Here is a 23,476-nt window from a genome sequence, read left to right on the forward strand (position 1 = left end):
TGGAGGTCAGATGTCTGGAGAGACTTTCTTTGAACTAAAATCAAGGTGTTGGCAGGGCTGCATTCCTTGTGGGTACTCCAGGAGAGAATCCATTTCCTTGCCTTTCCCAGCTTCTAAAGGGTGCCTGCATTTCTTGGCTTGTGACTCCTTCTTCTACCTTCATAGTCAGCTGGGTAACTTCTTCTCTGGCTCTGACCATTCTGCCTCCCTCTTATAAAGACCCTTGTGGGAGCACCTGGGTGGCTCAGTCGGTTAAGCCTCTGCCTTCGGCTCGGGTTGTTACAAATAACAAAAGACAACTTTTGTTGATCCCAGGGTTCTGGAATCGAGCCCTGCATCGGGTTCCCTGCTCAGTGGGGAGCCTGCTTCTCCCTTTCCTGCTCCCCCTGCTTGTGCTCTCTTTCTCTTTCAAATAAATAAATAAAATATTAAAAAAAAAAAAAAGAGCCTTGTGGTTACATGGGGCCTATTCAGGTAATCCAGGATAATTTCCCCATTTTAAGATCTTTAACTAAATCTCATCTGCAAAGTCCCTTTTGCCACATAAGGTGACATATTCACAAATTTTGGGAATAGAACATGGGCATTTGTCTTACTCGGTTAGGGCTTCCATAACAAAAAAACCATACTAAAATAGAATAAAAATAAACAAAATACTATAGACTGTGTGGCTTATCAACAACAAATGTATTCCTTACAGTTCTAGAGGCTGGGAAGTTCAAGTTCAAAGTGCTCATAGATTTGGTCTGGTGAGAACTCATTTCCTGGTTCATAGAAAGCGGTCTTCTCAGTGTCCTCACGTTGGTGGAAGGGGCAAGGGAGCTCTCTGGAGTCTCTTATGATGAGTGTTAATCCCATTCATAAGGGTTCCTCCCTCATGATCTAAGAACCCCCAAAGGCCCCCACCTCCAAATACCATCACACTGGGCATTAGGATTTAACATGTGAATTTTGGGGAAATTAAAACACTCAGGATATGGCAAGGGTTTGGGGGAGGGCATTATTCTGCCTACTATAGCCCTATAGGTCATGAAAAGGAGTTTAGATTTTATTTAAGTTGTGAAAGGATGACAAAATGGAGTGACATAATCTGATTTATGTTTATATTTCTTTTTTTTTAATTGACTGATAGAGAAGTGGGCCCAGGACAAAGGCCGGCAAAACCTCAGCTGTGATGCTGTGATTCATAAGAAATACATGTTCCTCCAGGCCTCCCACAGTTCCTAAACCCTTGGAATTTCCTAAGTAATTAGAGTGATAAAGTTGTCTTTTGTTATTTGTAACAAGCCCCTTCCAACCACACCTGACTTTATGTTAATGAGGTGTCTTTGGAAAGCCCCTGGGTCACCAAAGAATGGGGACTGGTTGCCAGGCAAACAAATCATGATTGGAGGGCTGGAATTATCATCCACACCCCCATCCCCCCCACCTCTAGGGAGTGGAGATAGAGATCAATCATCAATGGCCAATGATTTAATCAACCCTGGTTGTGTAATGAAACCTCCATAAAAACCTAAAAGGGTGGGGTCCAGAGAACTTCTGGGCTGGTGAACAGTGGAGTTGCTGGGAGCATTGTGCGTCCAGGGAGGGTATGGAAGCCCTGTGCCCCTTCTTACATCCCTTGTCCTACGCCCCTCTTCTCTCTGGCTGTTCCCAAGTTACATCCTTTTCTAATAAACTGGTAATTAGTAGGTAGAATGTTTTCCTGAGTTCTGTGAGCTGCTCTAGCAAATCAATCAAACCTGAGGAGGGGGTGATGGGCACCTCAGACTTATAGCCAGTTGATCAGAAACACAGGTGAGAACCTGGATTTGCAATTGGTGTCTGAACGGGTGTGTGTGTACAGTCTTGAAGGACTGAACCCTTAACCTGTGTGATCTGGTACAATCTCCAGGTAAATAGTGACAGAATTGGGTTAAATCTGTAGGACATCCCGCTGGTATCACAGAATTGCTGGATGTTTGGAAAACCCATACATCTGGTGTGAGAAGTGAAGTACTGTCATGTAGAGGAGACCCATGGGAACATGTTTTTATTTTACACTACCATTTAGGAAACCGGTAGACGAGGAGGCAGCAGCAAAGAAGACTGAGAAGGAGCCGCAACTCAGGGAAGTGGAAAACCAGGAGAAGATACTGCCTACAAACCAAGAGAAGGACATTTCAAGATGGCAGGAGTGGTGACTGCAGCGAGCTGAGGACTGAGAGAAGACTTCTGGATTAGGTAACATGGAAGCCATGCTAACCTTGATAAAAGCAGTGGTAGAGGAGTGGTAAGGACATAGGCCAGATAGGAGTTGGTTGAAGAGTAAATAGAAGATGAGTTAAATCGGGGTGCCTGGGTGGCACAGTTGGTTAAGCAATTAACTAGTGATATCAGCTTAGGTCAAGATCACATGGGTCGTGGGCTCAAGCCCCAGGTCCAGCTCCCCACTGAGTGGAGAGTCTACTTGAGATTCTCTCTCTCCCTCTCCCCCTCCTCCTGCCATGCATGCTCTCTCTAAAATAAATAAATCTTTAAAAAAAAATGATTTAAGTCAAGAGAGTATAGTCCTAGGCTTGTCCACTAGAGTAGCCACTCCCACATGTGGCTAATGAGCCCCTGGATGAGGCAAGTTTAAACTAAGATGAGTTGCAACTGTAAAATGCACACCAGATTTCCAAATAGATGTGAAAAATGTATTTCATTAATATTTTAAATATTGATTTCATGTGGAAATGTACATATTTTGGATATATTGGGTTAAATATATTAAAATTAACTTCACCTCTTTTTATTTTATTTTTTTAAAGATTTATCTAGAGAGAGAGCGCACATGTGAGAGGAAGTGTGAAAGGAGGGGCAGAGGGAGACGATCCCCAGCAAAGTGCGCTGAGCTCTGAGCCCAATGTGGAGCTCAATCTCAAGACCCTGATATCATGACCTGAGCCAAAACTGAGTCAGACACTTAACCAACTGAGCCACCTAGGTGCCCCAGATTCTCCTTATATCTAACAGTTGTTCCTTCTGGACCTTCTTTCTAGGGTCCTTCCCCTGTTCCCAAAACTTACTAGGTGAAGGGGCAAGCCATGTGACTATGCAGAAGAGAGTTCCAGGAAAAGGAAGCAGCAAGTGCAAAGGTCCTGAGGCGGAAGTCTGCTGGGGTAGTTGTGCACAGGGAGGAAGAAGGCAGTGTTGTTGGAGCAAAGTTGGGGGAAGAGAGAGTGGTAGGAAACAAGGTCTAGGCAGTAAGGTGCAGAGGAGAGGGCCTTTGTCATTTATTCCGAGGCAGCAGGAAGTTTAGGAGGTTTTTAAGCCAAGGAATGTCCATCTGGTTTACATGCAGACTACAAAGAGGCAAGGGTGAAACTTGGAGACCAGTTAGGAAGCTTCTGCGATACCAGGATAGTAATGGCAACTGCAGAGTGGTTGTATTTTGTATATATTTTAAAGGCACAGTTGACAGGATTTGTGAAAGGACTAGATAGGGATGTAAGAGAAAGGTTAAACCTGCCTCTAAAGTTTCTGGCAAGATAGAGTTGCCATCTGCTGAGATGGTAAAGTTTTAGAAGGATATTTTGGGGCAACTGGAAGTAGAATAAGGCTAGGTTTTGGACCTGTGAAGGGCAGAAGACCTATTGCATATTGGAGATGCCAAGTAAGCAGTAGGAGATACATAAATTTGGCATTTTAGGAGTAAGGTCAAGTCTGGAGATACGAATTTGGCAGTCATCAACCCACAGCTTGTATTTAAAGCCACAGGAGATCAGATCATCAAGGGAGTAAATGTATTAGAGGAGAGGTCCAAGGACAACCCTATGCCACTCAAGTTTACAGGTTAGAGAGAACGAACCAACAAAGGACACTAAAAAAGAATGACCAGTGAACCATGAGAAAAGCATGATGTCTTGCAACTTAAGGACAGGTACCAGGGCAGAGAGTGAAAAATGGGTGAAATGCTTTGAATAGGTCAAGCAAAATCAAGTGTGACTTACACTGGATTTCACAGTGTGACCTTCATATGAGTAGTTTTGGGGGTGATAGAGGCAGCAGCCTGATTTGGAATGGGCTTGACAGGGATAGAAAGAGGGGAACTGCAGAAAAGTATGACGACTCTTTCCAGTTTTGCTATAAAAGGGAGCAGAGAAATGGGCCAGTAGCTTGAGGGGGATGTGGGAGTCAAGAGAGTGTTAAACTGGGGAGAAATCACAGCATATTTGAATGCTGATGAGAATCATCCAGTGGAGATGGAAAAACTCATAGCACAGGACAATATATCCTGCAAGACTCAGATTCATGTCTGCTGTGCTGGCATGCATGTCCCTGATGCATCTGAAACTGCTTAAAAGCATAAAGTTGAATAAAAGTCAAAATGGCTGCATTAATGCTTCAGCAAAGCTCAATTCTGGGGCGCCTGGGTGGCTCAGTTGTTTAAGCGACTGCCTTCCGCTCAGGTCATGATCCCAGGGTCCTGGGATTGAGCCCCGCATCGGCTCCCTGCTCAGCCAGGAGACTGCTTCTCCCTCTCCCTCTGCCTGCCGCTACCCATGCTTGTGCTCTCTCTCTGTGTCAAATAAATAAATAAAATCTTAAAAAAAAAAAGCTCAATTTTAAAGTAACCCTTTTCCTCTCTTCCGCAAACCTCCCCTCCTCCCTTACCACCCTGAAGACAGGATGAAGGAGGCTGGCAGCACAACACAATTCCTTTCAAACCCAAGTAGATCCTGTATTTCCCTGTAAAACCCCCCAGCCCCTTCCTCCGGGGGGTGGGGGGTGGGGGCTTGCATTTCTTTTTTTTTAAAGATTTTATTTATTTGAGAGAGAGAAAATGAGCGGGGGAGGGAGGGGAGGTACGGAGGGAGAAGGACAAGCAGACTCCCCACAGAGCTCAGAGCTTGCCATGGGGATCTGCGTAGGGCTTGATTCCAGGACCCCGGCACCATGACCTTGAAGTCAGACATTCAACCTGCTGAGCCATACAGGCGCCTGGAGGGCTCGCAGTTTTTGAAGGCCATAGCCTGCTGTGGGGCCTCCTTTACCTGGCAAAGCAATAAAGCTATTGTTCCTCTTTATCCCCAACTCTGTCTTCCTGTTCTATTTTGGTTCGGAATCATGGAGGTCGTTTTTCGTTTTTCGACAACACACCTAAAATGCAATACAGCTGACCCTTGAACTGTGTGGGTCCACTTATACTTTTTTGGATAAATACAGTACAGTACTGTAAATGTATTTTTCTCTTCCTTATGATTTTCTTAGTAACATTTTTTCTCTAGTTTAAGAATAGAGTAAAAAAAATACAGTCTATAATACATAGAACATACAAAATGCGTTAATTGTTATCAGTAAGGCTTCTGGTCAAGAGCAGGCTATCAATAGTTAAGTTTTTGGGGAGTCAAAAAGTTATACCCAGAATTTCCACATCACTGGGGGGTCAAGGTACAGCACATGGTTCAAGGGTCTACTGTATATTAAAAATTGAAATCATCATGTCCCTTCCAAACCTGCTGCTGCTTCTTTAGTTCTTTCTCACTAGGTAGAAACTCTTACCCAAGTTAGAAAACTGCACATAGCAGTGACCACATGGTGAATAATATCACAATTTCATCGTGTGCCAAGTGAAACAATGTCAAAGATAGTTGTAAGCACCGAGGAAAGGGCTGTGACCCAGACTAGAAGGTCAAGTAACACAAAGGTGAGTAGACACTGATTAGACCAACATCGTCAAGTTGTAGCAATTCCATGTCCTACATACCTTTCAAATTTGTCTTCTCATGTCATATCTATCATGAAATAGGACTACCTACATTTTCTTTCTTTTTTTAAAGATTTTATTTATTTATTTGAAAGAGAAAGAATGAGAGACAGAGAGCATGAGCGGGAAGAGGGCCAGAGGGAGAAGCAGACCCCCTGCTGAGCAGGGAGCCTGATGCGGGACTCGATCCCGGGACTCCAGGATCATGACCTGAGCTGAAGGCAGTCGCTTAACCAACTGAGCCACCCAGGCGCCCAGGACTACCTACATTTTGACCTCAGTCTGTACTTAAGTTTTTCTTTCCAGCTTATTTCTTAACTCAGGGAAAAGACCCCGCAGGCAAAGCATCCCCTGATGTGAGCCAAAACTACCCCCTCAAGCAACAAGGACTGCCCTGAGCCAGCAAGACCGGAGTGATTGACCACATGATTGATCTGACTTTCACTGCCCACCTGAATGTACCTGACCTTTGTCCCACATTTTCATTACATAAACCTAGATGTATTTTCAGCACTTGGGAGACAGTTTTTGAGATGCTAGTCCACGGTGTCCCCCCAGTGTTGGCTTCATTGAGATAAATTCCTTTCTTGTTTCACCACCACTCATGTCTCTGCCTTTGGATTTTATCAGTGGTGAGTGGCTGCACCTGCTCTGTTTGGGACCCCCAGAGCCAGGTGCTTTGACACCCCACCCAGGTGAGAAGTACATTTCCCCAGTTGAGGCCTTCATTATCTCTGACCTGTCCTACTTCGTAAGAGGTTTGTCTGCTTTTGACCTTGACCCGGACTGAGGAAGCCATACAAAATGCAAATCTCCACTGTATCTTTATCAGCTTTAAACCTCTCAAGGAATCTCTCAGATAAAGATAAATCTCTTTATCTCAGATAAAGATAAATCTCAGATAAGGATAAATCTCTCATGGCTTACCCTCTCACCTCTCCCTGTCTCAGAATTTTTCTCACACCAAGAAGTTTTTATTTTTTAAGATCATATATATTTTTTATTTTATTATGTTATGTTAATCATCATACATTACATCATTAGTTTTTTTGTTTTTTTAATTTTATTTATTTATTTGAGACAGAGAGAATGAGAGGGAGGAGGGTCAGAGGGAGAAGCAGACTCCCTGCCGAGCAGGGAGCCCGATGCGGGACTCGATCCCGGGACTCCAGGATCATGACCTGAGCCGAAGGCAGTCGCCTAACCAACTGAGCCACCCAGGCGCCCCTACATCATTAGTTTTTGATGTACTGTTCCATGATTCATTGTTTGTGTATAACACCCAGTGCTCCATTCAATACGTGCCCTCTTTAATACCCATCACCAGGCTAACCCATCCCCCCACCCCCTCCCCTCTGGAACCCTCAGTTTGTTTCTCAGAGTCCACAGTCTCTCATGGTTCGTCTCCCCCTCCAATTTCCCCCCCTTCATTTTTCCCTTCCTACTATTTTCTTCCTTTTTCTCTTTTTTTTAAACATATAATGTATTATTTGTTTCAGAGGTACAGGTCTGGGATTCATCAGTCTTACACAATTCACAGCACTCACCATAGCACATACCCTCCCCAAAGTCTTATCACCCCGCCACCCATACCTCCCACCCCCCACCACTCCAGCAACCCTGTTTGTTTCCTGAGATTAAGAATTCCTCTTATCAGTGAGATCATATGATACATGTCTTTCTCTGATTGACTTATTTCACTTAGCATAATACCCTCTAGTTTCAACCACGTCATTGCAAATGGCAAGATTTCGTGGGGTTTTTTTGATGGCTGCATAATATTCCACACCACATCTTTATCCATTCATCTGTTGATGGACATCTTGGCTCTTTCCATAGTTTGGCTATTGTGGACATTGCGGCTATAAACATTGGGGTGCACGTACCCCTTCGGATCACTACACTTGTATCTTTGGGGTAAATACCCACTAGTGCAATTGCTGGGTCATAGGGTAGCTCTATTTTCAACTTTTTGAGGAACCTCCATACTGTTTTCCAGAGTGGCTGCACCAGCTTGCATTCCCACCAACAGTGTAGGAGGGTTCCCCTTTCTCCGCATTCTTGCCAACATCTGTTGTTTCCTGACTTGTTAATTCAGTAAAGTGGCAGGGTATAAAAATCAATGCACAGAAATCAGTGGCATTTATATACACCAACAAGACAGAAGAAAGAGAAATTAAGGAGTCGATTTCAATTGCAATTGCAATTTACAATTGCACCCAAAACCATAAGATACCTAGGAATAAAGCTAACCAAAGAGGCAAAGAATCTGTACTCAGAAAACTATAAAATACTCATGAAAGAAATTGAGGAAGACACAAAGAAATGGAAAAAACGTTCCATGCTCATGGATTGGAAGAACAAATATTGTGAAGATGTCAATGCTACTTAGAGCAATCTACACATTTAATGCAATCCCTATCAAAATACCATCCACTTTTTTCAAAGAAATGGAACAAATAATCCTAAAATTTGTATGGAACCAGAAAAGACCCCGAATAGCCAGAGGAATGTTGAAAAAGAAAAGCAAAGCTGGTGGCCTCACAATTCCAGACTTCAAGCTCTATTACAAAGCTGTCATCATCAAGACAGTATGGTACTGGCACAAAAACAGACACATAGATCAATGGAACAGAACAGAGAGCCCAGGAATGGACCCTCAACTCTATGGTCAACTATTCTTTGACAAAGCAGGAAAGAATGTCCAATGTAAAAAAGACAGTCTCTTCAACAAATGGTGTTGGGAAAACTAGAGAGCCACATGCAAAAGAACAAAAAGATTTTATTTATTTATTTGACAGCGCGAGCACAAGCAGGGGCAGCAGGAGCGGGAGAAGCAGGCTCCCCACTAAGCAAGGAGTCTGATGCGGGACTTGATTCCAGGACCCTGGAATCACGACCTGAGCCAAAGGCAGGTGCTTAACCATCTGAGCCACCCAGGTGCCCCACACCAAGAAGTTTCTAATGTGCCTTTCCTCCTCGCGGTTCCTTTAGTCTGTAATGCTGCCTTTTTTTTCTCTCCTGGCTAAGTTCTACTCATCTTTTAAAGATGTGCTTAGAAATAACCTCTTATGGTAAGCCTTTTTCCAAGTACTGCAAACCTTCCAAGGCTGGGAAGGGTATCTTTGTGTTTCTACCGCTCTCCCCTCACCCACCCCCAATGGCGGGGACCACGTCTTATCTTCGTCATGTTTTCAGCAAATATTTGTCTAATGACTAGCACACTTTAAGCATCAAGTCCAAGGTTACCCAGCTGGTAAACTGCTGTGTCAGAAATCAGTGCTTAGACCCTGGAGGGCTCTCATTCAAATGTAAAGTCCTCAAAAACCTTCCCCCTAGCAGTGCCCTTAACAGTTTGGAAAAACATTTTGGTGAGGCTAGTCTTTATATCCTGGGGCGGGACTTGTAAAAAGGTAATGTTCCTAAACCCGGGAACTAGAGAGGAGCTTCAGGAAAGGACCAAGTCATCAAAAGGCGATACCAGCAGTGAGGAGGGTCAGCCAGCTGCAACGAAGACCTTTACAGCCCCGGAAACCCCACCCAGGAACACTCCCCCCCAAAAAAACCCCTCCACTTCGAGGACTACAAATCCCAGCATGCCTAGCATCCAGTGAGTGACAGCAAGGAACGCACGCCGGGACACGTAGTCCAGTTCTAGTTCAGGAAAAGCCCAGAACGTCCCGTGACGTCAGGAAGGCTCGGGAAAGGAGTCGGAACCGGTCCAGGCTCAAGTTTAATCATCCTCTAGAGAGCCGACCGTGGTTTTTTTTGGTGACCCGGTTTCAGGTCCTACCCCGCAGTCCAGCGGCCCTATGGTGTGCGTTGAGTAGCTTCTCGCGTGACTCAAGGTTAAAGGGGAAGTACCAGAAAGCAAGAATAGGCAGCCTTCTGCCCTCGAGGCGCCGACTTGTTAGGCTAGTGGTACGCAGGATGCTAGCCTAGCCAGGAGCTGAGACGCTGCTACCCCAGCAGCGCCGATGAGGACGTGGCAACACCATCCCGAATAGCCGCTTCCCTTTTCTCCGCCAGTCGGGCTAGAGGCGCGGGGAGGCGCAAAGGCTGCTGGGAACGCGCATGCGCTCACAGCGACGGGGAGTACACCTCCAACGTCTGCGGGCGCGGGGGGTGTCGGGTGTCGGCGGCGGCGCTTTGCGGCCGGTCGTGCGGGTCGGGCGCGGGCGGGCGGGCGCGGCGGCAGTGGCGCGCACAGGTGATTGACTGGCCAGCTGGCTGAGGAATCGCCTGGTCCCCATTGCTGGCAGGTGGCGGAGCCCATTTGGGCGGCGGCAGCAGCAGCAGCAGCGGCAGCAGCGACGGCCCGGCTTGGGAGGCGCTTCTCGGGCCAAGGCCATGGCCCCGCGGCTGCAGCTGGAGAAGGCGGCCTGGCGCTGGGCGGAGACGGTGCGGCCCGAGGAGGTGTCGCAGGAGCACATCGAGACCGCCTACCGCATCTGGCTGGAGCCCTGCATCCGCGGCGTGTGCAGGTGAGGCCCGCGCACCGGGTCTTGCGCCCCCCCTCGCTTCGGACCTTGGAAAACTGGACTGGGGGCCGGGGGTCATGTTGGGGGAAAGAGGACGGCGGCCAGCTGTGTGCATCTAGCAGGCGCAGAGAGGAGCAAGGTGGAGGCTTCCTCTTTAACGCATCTGGGCGACCTGAGCAACGCAGCCATCCCGGGCTCGCTGCACGGAGGTGATGCTGCTGAAAGCCCTTTAGAAAAGGTTCTGGGTTCTTATCTAGAAGATGGCGGTGGAAATGGTTGACGGCAGGAGCTGAGAGCTTAGCAAACGTTGTTGGTTGTATCTTGGCCACGGCTCGGTTTTTTCCATTGTAGAAAGGGAACTTCGTCGAAGTGAGTTTCATCACAGTGTATCTTTTATTACTGTTGACGGTGAAAACTTGGTCATCTTAATATTAGTTCTGGATAGGGCAGATTTAGGAAAACGTATAGTTAGCCTACGTCATCGGTATCCTTCACCCCCAGTTGACCTCCCGTCTCTTGTTCATCTGTTTTAGCCTTTGTGGGGGGGTCGTTGCGACTGCGCCACTTTACCAGGTACGAAGTTTGAGCTGTGTAAATTCTGTCCTTCACTTCTGCTTAGCCCTTGAACCTTGCCTTGCCTTTTAGTTCGAATTCTTAGGCATTGTTCTTACCTCTTATATTTTTCCACCTTTTAACGCGGGAACTATAGTTTTTGTCCTGGAATGTTGTTGAATTGACTTGGCCAAGCCGGGCATGCTCAGTAGCCATACTTTAGCAAGCATTTAGTAAAGGCTTTCTGGAGTTTTTACACTCCGCGGCGGGATCCGGAAGGAATGGAAGTCAAGGTCTCTGCTTTGGAATTAAAGTCGAGTTTCAGAAGTGATTCAAGTTAGGGAGCTTTAAGCAAACGAATAATTCCAAGCTCTGGGCGTCTGGCTCACAAGGAGGACACATCGACTACCAACCGTAAGTATTGGAATGACAGTAGTCTGTGTATAATTAGATTCAAGAGTAACCAAAAAAAAAAAAAAAATAATAATACTTTGTTATAGTTCTGATTTTAACACAAGTAAAGGAGTAGAAATTGGCTGGGATCGCTGTAAGGGTAATGTCCTAGAGTTTAAAGTTGCAATTGCAAGGTTTGTTTGTATCCAAGCAGGGTTTTTTTTCCCGCCTGGCATCGAAATAAAAGTCACATATCGTATGATTCACTCGTTTAACATGTACTGTCCAGTGATTTTTTTGTTCGTGTATTCACAGGGTTGTTCAGCTGTCCCCACTATCTGATTTTAGGACATTTTTTGCCCCTTCCCCTCCTGCGCTCTTTAGCCGTTAGATTGATACTCGGTCCTCCCCTGTACACCACCACTCCAAGCTCCAGGCAACCCCTGGTCAACTTTCTGCCTCCTAATTTGCCTATCTTGGACATTTTATGCAAATAGAATCATAAAACAGGTGGACTTTTATGATTTTTTTCACTTAATGTTTTCAAGGGTCATCTGCATTCTAGCATGTGTTGGTATTTAATTTCATTTTAAAATGTGTGTAAAATATGCAACAAATTTATTTTAAAGTATCCAATTAAGTGGCATTAAATACCTTTATAAGTGGTACACCCATCACCATTGTCTAATTCTAGGGCTTTTCCATCACCTTAAAAGAGACTCCATATCCTTTTAAACAGTCACTTCCCATTTTCCCCTCATGCCACCCCCAGCAACCACTGATCTTTCTGTCTCTGTGGATTCCTCTATTAATATTTCACATAAATGGAATCCTACAATATGTAGCCTTTTTTTGTCTGTTTTTCATGTAACATATTTTGCAGTGTCTTCCATGTTGTAGCATTGATCAGTAGTTTATTCCTTTTTGTGGCTGAATAATAGTCCAGTGTTTGGATATATACCATATTTTGTTTATCTACTCATCAGTTGATGGACTTAAAAAATCTGCCCCCCAGGGGCTCCTGGGTGGCTCAGTCGTTAAGCGTCTGCCTTCGGCTCAGGTCATGATCCCGGGGTCCTGGGATCGAGCCCCGCGTCGGGCTCTCCGCTCCGTGGGAAGCCTGCTTCTCCCTCTCCCGCTCCCCCTGCTTGTGTTCCCTCTCTCGCTGTGTCTCTCTGTCAAATAAATAAAATCTTAAAAAAAAAAAAAAAATCTGCCCCCCAACTTTACTGAGGAACACTCGGCAAACAGAATTGCCTATATTTAAAGTGTACAACATGGTGATTTGATATACACGTGGTGCAATGAGTGCTAAGATCAAGATAGTTTTGTTTTTTTTTTTTTTTTTAAGATTTTGTTTGTTTGACAGGGGAGGGAGGGAGAGAGCACAAGCAGGGGGAATGGCAGGCTGAGGGAGAGAGAGAAGCAGGCTCACCCCTGAGTAGGGAGCCCGATACGGGGCTCCATCCCAGGACCCTGAGATCGTGACCTGAACCAAAGGCAGATGCTTAACCGACTGAACCACCCCAAGATCAAGGTAGTTAAACACATCTGTCACCTCACATAGTTAACTTGATGAGCATTTTTGTTATATCCACTTTCTGGCTATTGGGCTGCTGTGAACAGTTGGCTACAAGTTTTTGTTAGAATACGTGTTTTCAGTTCTTTCGGGTGTCTACCTGGAGTGAAATTGCTGGGTCATGGTAATTATGTTTAACTGAGCAACTGCCACACTGCTTTCTACAGCTGCTGTGGTGTTCATTTTACATTCCCACCAGGAACGCGTGAGGGTTTCAGTTTCTCTCCATCCTTGCCAGCACATGCTACTTTCTGTTTGTCATCCCAGTGAATTTTTTTTTTTTTTAAGATTTTATTTATTGGGGCGCCTGGGTGGCTCAGTTGGTTGGGCGACTGCCTTCGGCTCAGGTCATGGTCCTGGAGTCCCGGGATCGAGTCCCGCGTCGGGCTCCCTGCTCGGCGGGGAGTCTGCTTCTCCCTCTCCGGCTCCCCATCTTGTGCTCTTTCTCTCACTCTCTCTCTCAAATAAATAAATAAAATCTTAAAAAAAAAAAAGATTTTATTTATTTATTTGACAGAGACAGTGAGAGAGGGAACACAAGCAGGGGGAGTGGGAGAGGGAGAAGCAGGCTTCCCACTGAGCAGGGAGTCTGACGCGGGGCTCGATCCCAGCATCCTGGGATCATGACCTGGGCTGAAGGCAGACACTTAATAACTGAGCCACCCAGGCGCCCCCTCCCAGTCAATTTGAAGTGGCATCTAATTGTGTTTTTGGTTTGCATTTTCCTAATGACTAATGAATTGAACATCTTTTTGTGTGTTGGCTATTTCTCATTTTTTTTAAATTGCCAAATATTCCGTTTTATGTATGTAGTTTCCACATTTGTATATCAATTCATCAGTTGATGGACATTTGGATTGTTTCCACTTTTTGGCTACTATGAATAATGCAGCCAAGAATATTTGTGTAGGGGTTTCTGTGTGAATATATTCATTTATCTTGGGTATATTTGTAGGAGTGGAATTGCTGGGTCATAAAACTATGTTTAACATTTTGAGGAACTGACAGATTATTTTCCAAAGTGACTGTGCTGTTTTACATACAGTGTATGAAGATTCCAATTTCTCCCCATCCTTGCTCTTGTTTTTTTTTTCTTAAAGCCATGCTAGTGGGTGTAAGTGGTATCTCATTGTGGTCTTTTTTTTTTTTTTTAAGATTTTATTTATTTATTTGAGAGAGAGAGAATGAGAGAGAGCACATGAGAGGGGGAAGGGTCAGAGGGAGAAGCAGACTCCCCGCCGAGCAGGGAGCCCGATGCGGGACTCGATCCAGGGACTCCGGTACCGTGACCTGAGCTGAAGGCAGTTGCTTAACCAACTGAGCCACCCAGGCACCCTCTCATTGTGGTCTTGATTTGCATTTCCCTGCTGACTATAAAGTTCAGCATCTTTCAGGTGCTTCTTGGCCTCCCGTGTATTTTTGGAGAAATGTCTGTTAAAGTCCTTTGCCCGTTTTAAAATAGGGTGGTTTTTGTATTATTGAGTTGTAAGAGTTCTTTATATGTTGGATACAAATTCCTTATATTTGTAAATATTCTCATTTCTATGGGTCGTGTTTTCGTATTTTTTTTTTTAAGATTTTATTTATTTGACAGCGAGAGAGGGAACACAAGAAGGGGGAGTGGTAGAGGGAGAAGCAGGCTTCCCACTGAGCAGGGAGCCCGATGCAGGGCTCGATCCCAGGGCCCTGGGATCACGACCTGAGCCGAAGGCAGACACTCAACGACTGAGCCACCCAGGCACCCTGTGTTTTCATATTTTTGATGGTACTGTTTGTAGTAGAAAAGGTTTTAATTTTATGTAGTCCAAACTTTTGTTTTTTGTGGTGTGGGTTTTTTTTTGTTTGTTTTTGTTTTTGGTTGCTTGTGCTTTTTAGACCATGCATAATCTGAGGTCCAAGCAATTTTTATCAACATACTTTTTTAATCAATATACTTTTTTATACTTTACATACACAATTGTTATGAGATTCTGGAGCTGAAGAGGTGTTTAGTTCTTCTCAAAGAGTAAATGAATCAAGTCTATTTACATTTCTGAAACTGCTCGGTAAAGTCATGGTGAAAGCAACCTGTACCTATACCTACAGAGTTCTGCAAATATTATGTATAATCTTAATTCTTAAAAGCAGAGTTGTTGCTAACAACAAGGGTAATAGTTAAGTAAGTTCCTTGGAGTAAATTGGTTGGGAAGGAGATGTGCATTTTTCATTTTGATCCATATTGCTAAATTACCCACCAGAATGATGGTTCCAGTTTACAATCCTACTGTGTAAGAATGTCTTGTTTCCTCATACCATTGCCAACACAATATGGGGGAGAGGAGAGGCATAGGGAGAGAGAATTTTTTTAAAGATTTTATTTGTAAATCTTTATATATATTTTTAAAGATTTTATTTATTTATCAGAGAGAGCGTGCGTGAGGGAGCACAAGCAGGGGGAGTGGCAGGCAGAGGGAGAGGGAGAAGCAGGCTCCCCGCTGAGCAGGGAGCCTGATGCAGGACTGAAGCCCAGGACCCTGGGATCATGACCTGAGCCAAAATTGAGTCAAAATCTTAACTGACTGAGCCACCCAGGTGCCCCTTAATCACACTTTTTGATCTGATAGGTCTCATATGTTAATTTGTTTCTTTTTGTGATAGTTAAAATTTTGATATGAAAATTTCAGTCTGGACTTGGGAGTACGATGTCTCTTTTGTTGTCATTAGAGAAACAGTACCAATAACTTAAAAAATTAAAGCGTCACAGAAATGTAACACATTCTAGAAAGTCAGTATCATGCTAGTTGACTTCTCATAGCTCTAGTCCAAAACCCTTGTGAGGGCTGCGAGGCCTCACTCTGAAGCTTCCTTCATCCAGCTGTTCTTCACTGATGATGTTCAGTGGCAATGCCTTTCTCAGCTGTTTCATGTTTCCTCACTTTAGCAGTATTGGTCCCTTGAGCCTGACCCTCAGGGCAAGTTAGGGGACCTGCTTTTTAATTAAAAAAAAATGCAAATTTTATAAAATTTTTCAAAGATTTATTTGAGAGAGAGTGTGCCTGTGTGCAAGGGGAGGGGCAGAGGTAGAGGGAGAACCTCCAGCGGACTCCCCCTCCTCCCCCCAGCAGAACCTGACACTCCCCCGCACCCTCACCCCCGGCTTCCGGGGGCCAGTCTCCAGCCCACAATCCTGAGATCACGACGTGAGCCAAAAACCAAGAGTCATTAGCTCAAATGATTGAGCCACCCAGGTGCCCCTTAATGCAAATTTTAAACATACATAGTAAGCAGAGAGGATGGTGCCATGAATCCCCCCCTTACCCAGCTTTAACAGTTGTTGACTGATGATCGATCACTTCTTTTATTCTTATCGCCTGTTCTTTTATTACTTAACACAACTTTAATCTAAAAATTGCCAATTTTATGCATCTTAATTGGTTTAAATAGGTGTTTTATGTTCCGTGACACTTGGGTCCTTATCTATCCTTGTTTATGGTTACGTATTTTTCTGCTGTCTAACATTTTAACATTCAGAATACTTAGTTCTTAATTTTTGTGCAAAGTCAAAGCCCCTCCTTAATCTCAGGCTAACTAACCATTGTTAAAACTGTATATTGTTTTTTTCTTTCTGTATGTCTTTTAAATTCAAATATTTGAGTACCTGTTGTATATCTTACTGGAGTAAACATTCATTCATTTTAGTCAACAAATAATTTTGGCACCTACTATGTATGTGTTTGGTGTAGTATTCTTGAGTGGCTCTGGGATAAAGCCCCAGAAGATGAAGTTCCTTCGTGTGCCATACATTTTACAGAAAAGGCAGAATATAATCAATGTAATTGTTATTTTAGAAAAAAGGGGAGAAATGTCACACTGCATAGTTTCTGCAATTTGTTTTTATTTGATAATACACCTTTTTCCATATTAGTGCATCTAGAAAATTTACCTTATTCTTTTTAATAGGTATGTAATATTTCATTGTCTAGAGGTTGATGTGTTATAATTTAACCAGTTCCCTGTTGATGGACTTTTGGGTTCTCAGTTTTTGATACTATACAGATAGTGTTTCTGTGAACATATGTATCTTGGTTGAGTGAATGTTTCACTTAGGTTGCAAGATGAGAAAGAGAAAAAGGGCACGATGACCATTTAAAATTTTGATAGGTGGTAAAAGGCCATACTGTAAACACTGCATTCTATACTCAACCTGTTTCCCACCCTAGGCATTCTTATTTCAAACATCAACTTTAATAGTGAAAGATGGCATGTTACTTTCATATGCCCTTTTTTTGTTGTTGTTAGTGGCATTGAGCATCTGTTTATATATGTTGGCCATTTGTATTTCTCCTGTGAATTGTGTGTCCTGGATTGGTGACCATTTTCTGATTTTTCAAGAGCTTATTGAATATTTCTGCTGAAGATCCTTTTTCCTCATTTTTTTTTTGTTTTTGTTTTTTTCCTTTTGGTACATTAAAACTCACTTATATGTGGTCAAATTTGTCAATGTTTTTCTTTATGGTTTCTGAATTTCCAGTTTCCAAGATTATAGAAATATACACTCATGTTTTTAGTATTGATGGTTTCATTTTACGTATTCAGTCTTTGTCCTTTACAGTCTAGTTTGATTTAGGGAGTGAGATTGGGATCCAGCTTTATTTTACTTTTTAACCAAATGGCTACTCAGGTTTTTTAAACCATTTATTGAATAATCTAGCCTTCCCTCACTAGTTAAAAAGGTCACATTTATTATATGACAAATTATATTTACTGGGGTTTATTTCTTTTTATTTATTTATTTATTTATTTAATTTTGAAAGATTTTATTTATTTATTTGACAGAGAGATACAGAACACAAGTAGGCAGAGGGAGAGGGAGAAGCAGGCTCCCCGCAGAGCGGGGAGCCCGATGCGGGACTCGATCCCAGGATGCTGGGATCATGACCTGAGCTGAAGGCAGCCGCTTAACCGACTGAGCCACCCAGGCGCCCTACTTGGGTTTATTTCTATTTTTATTTTTTTTATTTCTCTTATTAATTTGACTCATTATCTCTATTACGATCACAGTTCCAATTAATATTTTTAGAATATCTGATAAGGTAAGACCCTTCTTAATTCCTCTTAGAATTTTTCTAGTGTTCTTATTTAATTAAAATTTTTTTCATAAATAAAATCTTAAAAAAAAAATGCCTGCCTGCATGGATCAGTTGGTTAAGCGACTGCCTTCGGCTCAGGTCATGATCCTGGATTCCCAGGATCAAGTCCCGCATGGGGCTCCCTGCTCAGCAGGGAATCGGCTTCTCCCTCTGACCCTCCCCAACTCATGCTCTCTCTCTCTCTCAAATGAATAAAATCTCTAAAAAAAAATAAAATGTATTTTTTTACATACAGAAAAGTATACAAATCATAACATTACACACGGTAAATTATCACAAGGGGAACATATCTATGTATCTATCACCAAGATTAAAATGTTGCTAGCATCCAGAACACACCCATCTTTAATTTACTGCCTCTTACTGGTCATTAACATCTTCCTCAAAAGTAACCACTACCCTTACTTTAGACACCACAGATTATTTTGCCTATATGGAACTTTGGATACAATTAATTATACATTGTAGTTCATCCTGTGTCTGGTTTCTTTTGCTCAGGATTAGGTGATTTGTCCACATTGTGGGTAGCAGTAGTGTGTTCATTTTTACTGCTGTGCAGTATTTCATTGTGTTACAGTATACTTGATCCTTTCTGCTGGTAATAGTCTTTTGGAATTTTTCCAGTATTTGGCTGTTAGGAATAAAGCTGCAGTGAACATGCTTGTACGTATCTTTTGGTACCATATATATAAATTTTTTCCCATATATATACATTTTTGATAAAAGAGGACTTGCTGGGTCATAAATGTTTATTTAGCTTATTAGATAATGCCGGACTGTTTTCCAAAATGATTATATCACATTCGACTCTCCTGAGTACTATGTGAGAGTTCATTTTTACATATCCTCACCATAATCAGTTTAATTTTAGCCATTATGATGGATGTGTTGTGGTATCTCATTGTGGTTTTAATTTGCATTTCTTAAAAGACCAATGAAATTGACCTTTTTATATTCAAGTATTTACATATCCTCCAGTGAGATACTTAGTTGAATTTTTTTTAAGCCTCGTTGAAATTTTTTTTTAATTAAAAAAAATTTTTTTTTAAAGATTTTATGTATTTATTTGATAGACGGCGAGAGAGGGAACACAAGCAGGGCGAGTGGGAGAGGGAGGAGCAGGCCTCAATCCCAGGACCCTGGGATCATGACCTGAGCTGAAGACAGACGCTTAACAACTGAGCCACCCAGGCGTGCCCCTCATTGAAATTTTTTTAAATTTATTTTTTAAAGATTTTATTATTTTTTAAAGATTTTATTTATTTATTTGAGAGAGCGAGAATGAGAGAGAGTACATGAGAGGGGGGAGGGTCAGAGGGAGAAGCAGGCTCCTCGCTGAGCAGGGAGCCCGATGCGGGACTTGATCCCGGGACTCCAGGATCATGACCTGAGCTGAAGGCAGTTGCTTAACCAACTGAGCCACCCAGGCGCCCCTAAAGATTTTATTTTTAAGTAATCTCTACACCCAACATGGGGCTCAGCTTAGAACCCTGTTCAAAAGTCGTGCTCTACTGACTGAGCCAACCAGGTGCCCCACCTTATTCTCTTAATAGCATCTTTTGATGAACAGAAGTACTAATTTCAGTTTAGTCCAATTTATCAATATTTTTCTTAATAGTTGTTGCTTTTTGCATGTGTTTTGTGTAAGAAATATTCACCTCCCCCCAGGTCCTACAGATACTATCCTCTACAAAGCTGTACTGTTTTTCAAAATGAGATCTACAGTCCACCTGGAATTGATTACCTTTATTTTATTCTTGTCATTTGGGAAGTAAGGGCCTGGAAGAATTTAAGGGTTTCCTGTTCTCTGTGACCTTAGCATTGTAGAAGAGTGTTGGACTGCTAGTGGTAAAGATCTTTGATGATAGAAAAAGTAGTGATTCCAAGGGAAGGGGAAGGACGTACATAGGGAAAAAAATAAAAATTAACCAAATGAGACTTTTCTTTTGAGAATCCTCTGTAGCTCATACTTCTCTTGGCTTCCAAGGTAAAGACCTAATTATTAAGAAAAAGTTATTCTTACATTTTGGACAGTCTTAACAAAGAAATGGAATAGAAGAAAAAACTCATTTGTTCTAAAATTCTTTTGTTTTCTGTGTAATATTAAAAAAAATTCCTTTAACCTTTTTTTGGTAAAACTAATTGAAATTTAGAGTCCAGGATGGCACAGGATGCTTTTCTTGTGGCTTTATTATACATCCACTGATGTGCACTCCAATTTGAGAAGTACAGATAAGCTAAAATGAAATGTAGTTACATTGGGCTTCTAAGGAGTCTGAGCTCACTGCTGACTTGAACTCATCTCAAATAAAAGCCACCACCCAGAGAACAAGACTGTAATATTTTCATATAATTCCTTTTGATTTTTCTGCATATACGTAAGAACAATGCCATCATGTTGTTATGTGCATTTTTTTTAAAGATTTTATTTGACACAGAGAGAGACAGCGAGAGAGGGAACACAAGTAGGGGGAGTGGGAGAGGGAGAAGCAGACTCCCCGCAGAGCAGGGAGCCCGATGCAGGCCTGATCCCAGGACCCTGGGGTCATGACCTGAGCCGAAGGAAGACGCTCAACGACTGAGCCACCCAGGTGCCCCTGTTATGTGCTTTTTTTTTTTTTTTTTAAGATTTTATTTATTTGCGAGAGAGAGAATGAGAGAAAGCATGAGAGGGGGGAGGGTCAGAGGGAGAAGCAGACTCCCTGCTGAGTAGGGAGCCCGATATGGGACTCGATCCCGGGACTCCAGGATCATGGCCTGAGCCGAAGGCAGTCGCTTAACCAACTGAGCCATCCAGGCGCCCTTGAAAAGGTACTTTTTAACTTAATGCTAAGAATGTGTCCCCAGGGCATTACAGAGTTTATAAAAGTACGAATTTCTAATCAATGCATATATTCCATTTTACGTGCCCCAGATTTAACTTTTCCTGTTGGGCATTTGCCTGCCTCCCTTTTTCTCCCCCGCTCCTTTTCTTGAGCTCTTTTTTGTTACGCTCTTTCTGAGCATCCGTATAAGTGTCTACTTTATTTTCTTAGAATAAAGATTGTAAAAGTTACATGAACATTTTTTTTAAGATTTTATTTATTTGAGAGAGAGCGTAGATGAGTGGGAGGAAGAGAATCTGAAGCAGGTTTCACACTAAGCTCAGAGCCTGATGTGGGGCTCAGTCCCACGCCTGTGACATACCAGAACCTGAGCCGAAAGCAAGAGTTGGACACCCAACCGACTGAGCCACCCAGGTGCCCCCAAAGTTAGATGAACATTCTTAAGGTTTTTATATTTTTCCCACCATCTGTGTATAGTACCTGAACATCCCTGTCACTCTGTGTCCTTGCCATTGAGTATGAAATTTTTTTTTTAAAGATTTTATTTATTTATTTGACAGAGAGATACACAGCAAGAGAGGGAACGCAAGCAGGGGGAGTGGGAGAGGGAGAAGCAGGCCTCCTGCGGAGCAGAGAGCCCGATGCGGGGCTCAATCCCAGGACCCTGGGATCATGACCTGAGCCGAAGGCAGACACTTAACGACTGAGCCACCCAGGCGCCCCTAAATGATATATTTTTTAAAAGATTTTATTTATTTTTTGACAGAGAGAGGCACAGCGAGAGAGGGAACACAGGCAGGGGGAGTGGGAGAGGGAGAAGCAGGCTTTCCACTGAGCAGGGAGCCCGATGCGGGGCTCGATCCAAGCACCCTGGGATCATGACCTGAGCCGAGGGCAGATGCTTAACTAACAACTGAGCCACCCAGGTGCCCCATAAATGATATCTTTTGATATCAAAATGATATCTTTTATCAGTGAAGTTGGAAGGTCTCTCTCTTTTTTTTTTTTTTAAAGGTTTTATTTATTTGACAGAGAAAGACAGCCAGAGAGGGAACACAAGTAGGGGGAGTGGGAGAGGGAGAAGCAGGCTTCCCGCCTAGCAGGGAGCCTGATGCGGGGCTCGATCCCAGGACCCTGGGATCATGACCTGAGCCGAAGGCAGACGCTTAACGACTGAGCCACCCAGGCGCCCCTGGAAGGTCTATTTTCAAACGTGAAGCCTTTATTTCCTAGATTGTATAAAGCCTGAGAAATGTTTCAAATCATCCTCCTTGGAGAACTAAGTTCCACTGTAGGAGGGGGAAAAATTTTCCAAATTTTAATGGTTAAATAAGCCTATCCACATAGGGAAAGACTTTTGACTTTCCAGTTAGCACCTCTGTCCTACCTCCCAGCACTTTTCCTTTAATACCAATTTGAGGAATATCCTATTAGAAAGTAGATTCATAGTATTTCTGAGTTTGCTCACTTTTTAAATCCCTTTTGCTTGGCTAATCCCTTTCTCTAATAGAAGTTTGAATTTCAGGCCAACTGATTTAATATGCTATTTACAAGAGTATTTGGTATATGATCATTTTTATAGGGTGTAGTTTTTTAATCCCAATTTAGTGGGGCATAACTTTTGAGGTCTGGAAAAAGGAAGATATTTCCCTTTTACTAGGTGGCAGAGCCTCAAAGGTTGATTGAATTCTGAAACTTAAAAAATATATAATTTTTTTTATATCCAATAAACTATGTAAAGGATTGTCAGTGCTTTAGGACGGCTTCCATCCATGATATTTAACATAAAGTTGGTGTTGAATTTTATTGACTTTGTCTGTTGCTGCTCAAACTTTTTTTGCCTAAGACTTCTATATTTATGTCAGAGAAATCCTAGAAGAGGGACATACATGCCAAGGGACTTGTTTTTTTGGCTGTTTTGTTTTTATTTTTGCTTATATCTTGTATGTCTAATACCTGAGACCTTGATACAATAATACCATGAACAAAAACACTAGTTTTCAGTCATTAGAACCTAGAGTTCAGATTATCTTGTTTCTCTTTTATTTTCACTGCATCAGGAAAATAAGTGCTTTAGTAATTTAAGTAAACAAGTTTCTTCTTCAATAAAAATTTAAAGTAAAATAATTTTATGTGAATAGTTGATAGACATATAGCTTAAATAGGAAAATGATTTTCATTTTTATTTGCATATTTTTGTTAGGAAAATGATTTTTAGAAAGTATACATTGAGAATGCGCATTCCCATGGCTGCCCGCATCATCCCATTCTTCCACATCCTCTGTAAGGAACAACCTTCATTACTTTCAGATTATTTCAGTGTTTGTGTACATAAAAGCAAACAGACATTTTCTTACTCCTTCCCTTTCTACACAATGTAGCATACCGCATACCCTGTTCTATACCTTTAGAGATTTCTATATCAGTAATTAAAAGCTTCCTAGGTTTTTTTTAAGAAGTCAAAAGCTTTAAGCAAAATTGAGGTAAAAGTATGTACGTGGAAATGTTCCTGTTCATTCAGATTTTTTCAGTAGACTTTATTTTATTGTTGTATTTTGTATTTAGGGGCGTCTGCTTTTTTGTTTTTGTTTTTAAGTAGGCTCCTTGCCCAGTGTGGGGCTTGAACTCCCGACCCCAAGATCAAGAGTCACATGCTCTACCGACTGAGCCAGCCAGGTGCCCCCTAGGCTTTATTTCTTAGAAATTTTAGGGTCACAGCAAAATTGAGTAGAAGTATAGAGACTACCTGTGTACCTCCTGCCCCTGCACATGCCTAGTCTTCCCCA

At 42.7% G+C, this 23,476-nt stretch overlaps 1 protein-coding gene across 4 annotated transcripts in view; it reads left to right on the top strand.

The window, feature by feature from the left end:
• Positions 1–9,912: 9,912 nt before the first annotated feature.
• Positions 9,913–23,476, top strand: part of USP48 (ubiquitin specific peptidase 48) — a 95,374-nt gene continuing 81,810 nt past the window's right edge. For 3 of the 4 annotated variants that reach the window (XM_035019566.1, XM_035019567.1, XM_035019568.1), the window contains exon 1: positions 9,913–10,215. In XM_035019566.1, coding sequence (XP_034875457.1) covers positions 10,082–10,215 — 134 coding nt within the window. In that variant the 5' untranslated portion in view covers positions 9,913–10,081. Of the gene's footprint in view, positions 10,216–10,269; positions 10,422–23,476 lie in introns of those variants that run through there. The other variant, XM_035019569.1, reaches the window with a different exon arrangement.

This window comes from Mirounga leonina, unplaced genomic scaffold (genome assembly GCF_011800145.1).
Source record: "Mirounga leonina isolate KUSES-001 unplaced genomic scaffold, KU_Mleo_1.0 Mir_173, whole genome shotgun sequence".
In the NCBI taxonomy this organism is placed as follows: Eukaryota; Metazoa; Chordata; class Mammalia; order Carnivora; family Phocidae; genus Mirounga; species Mirounga leonina.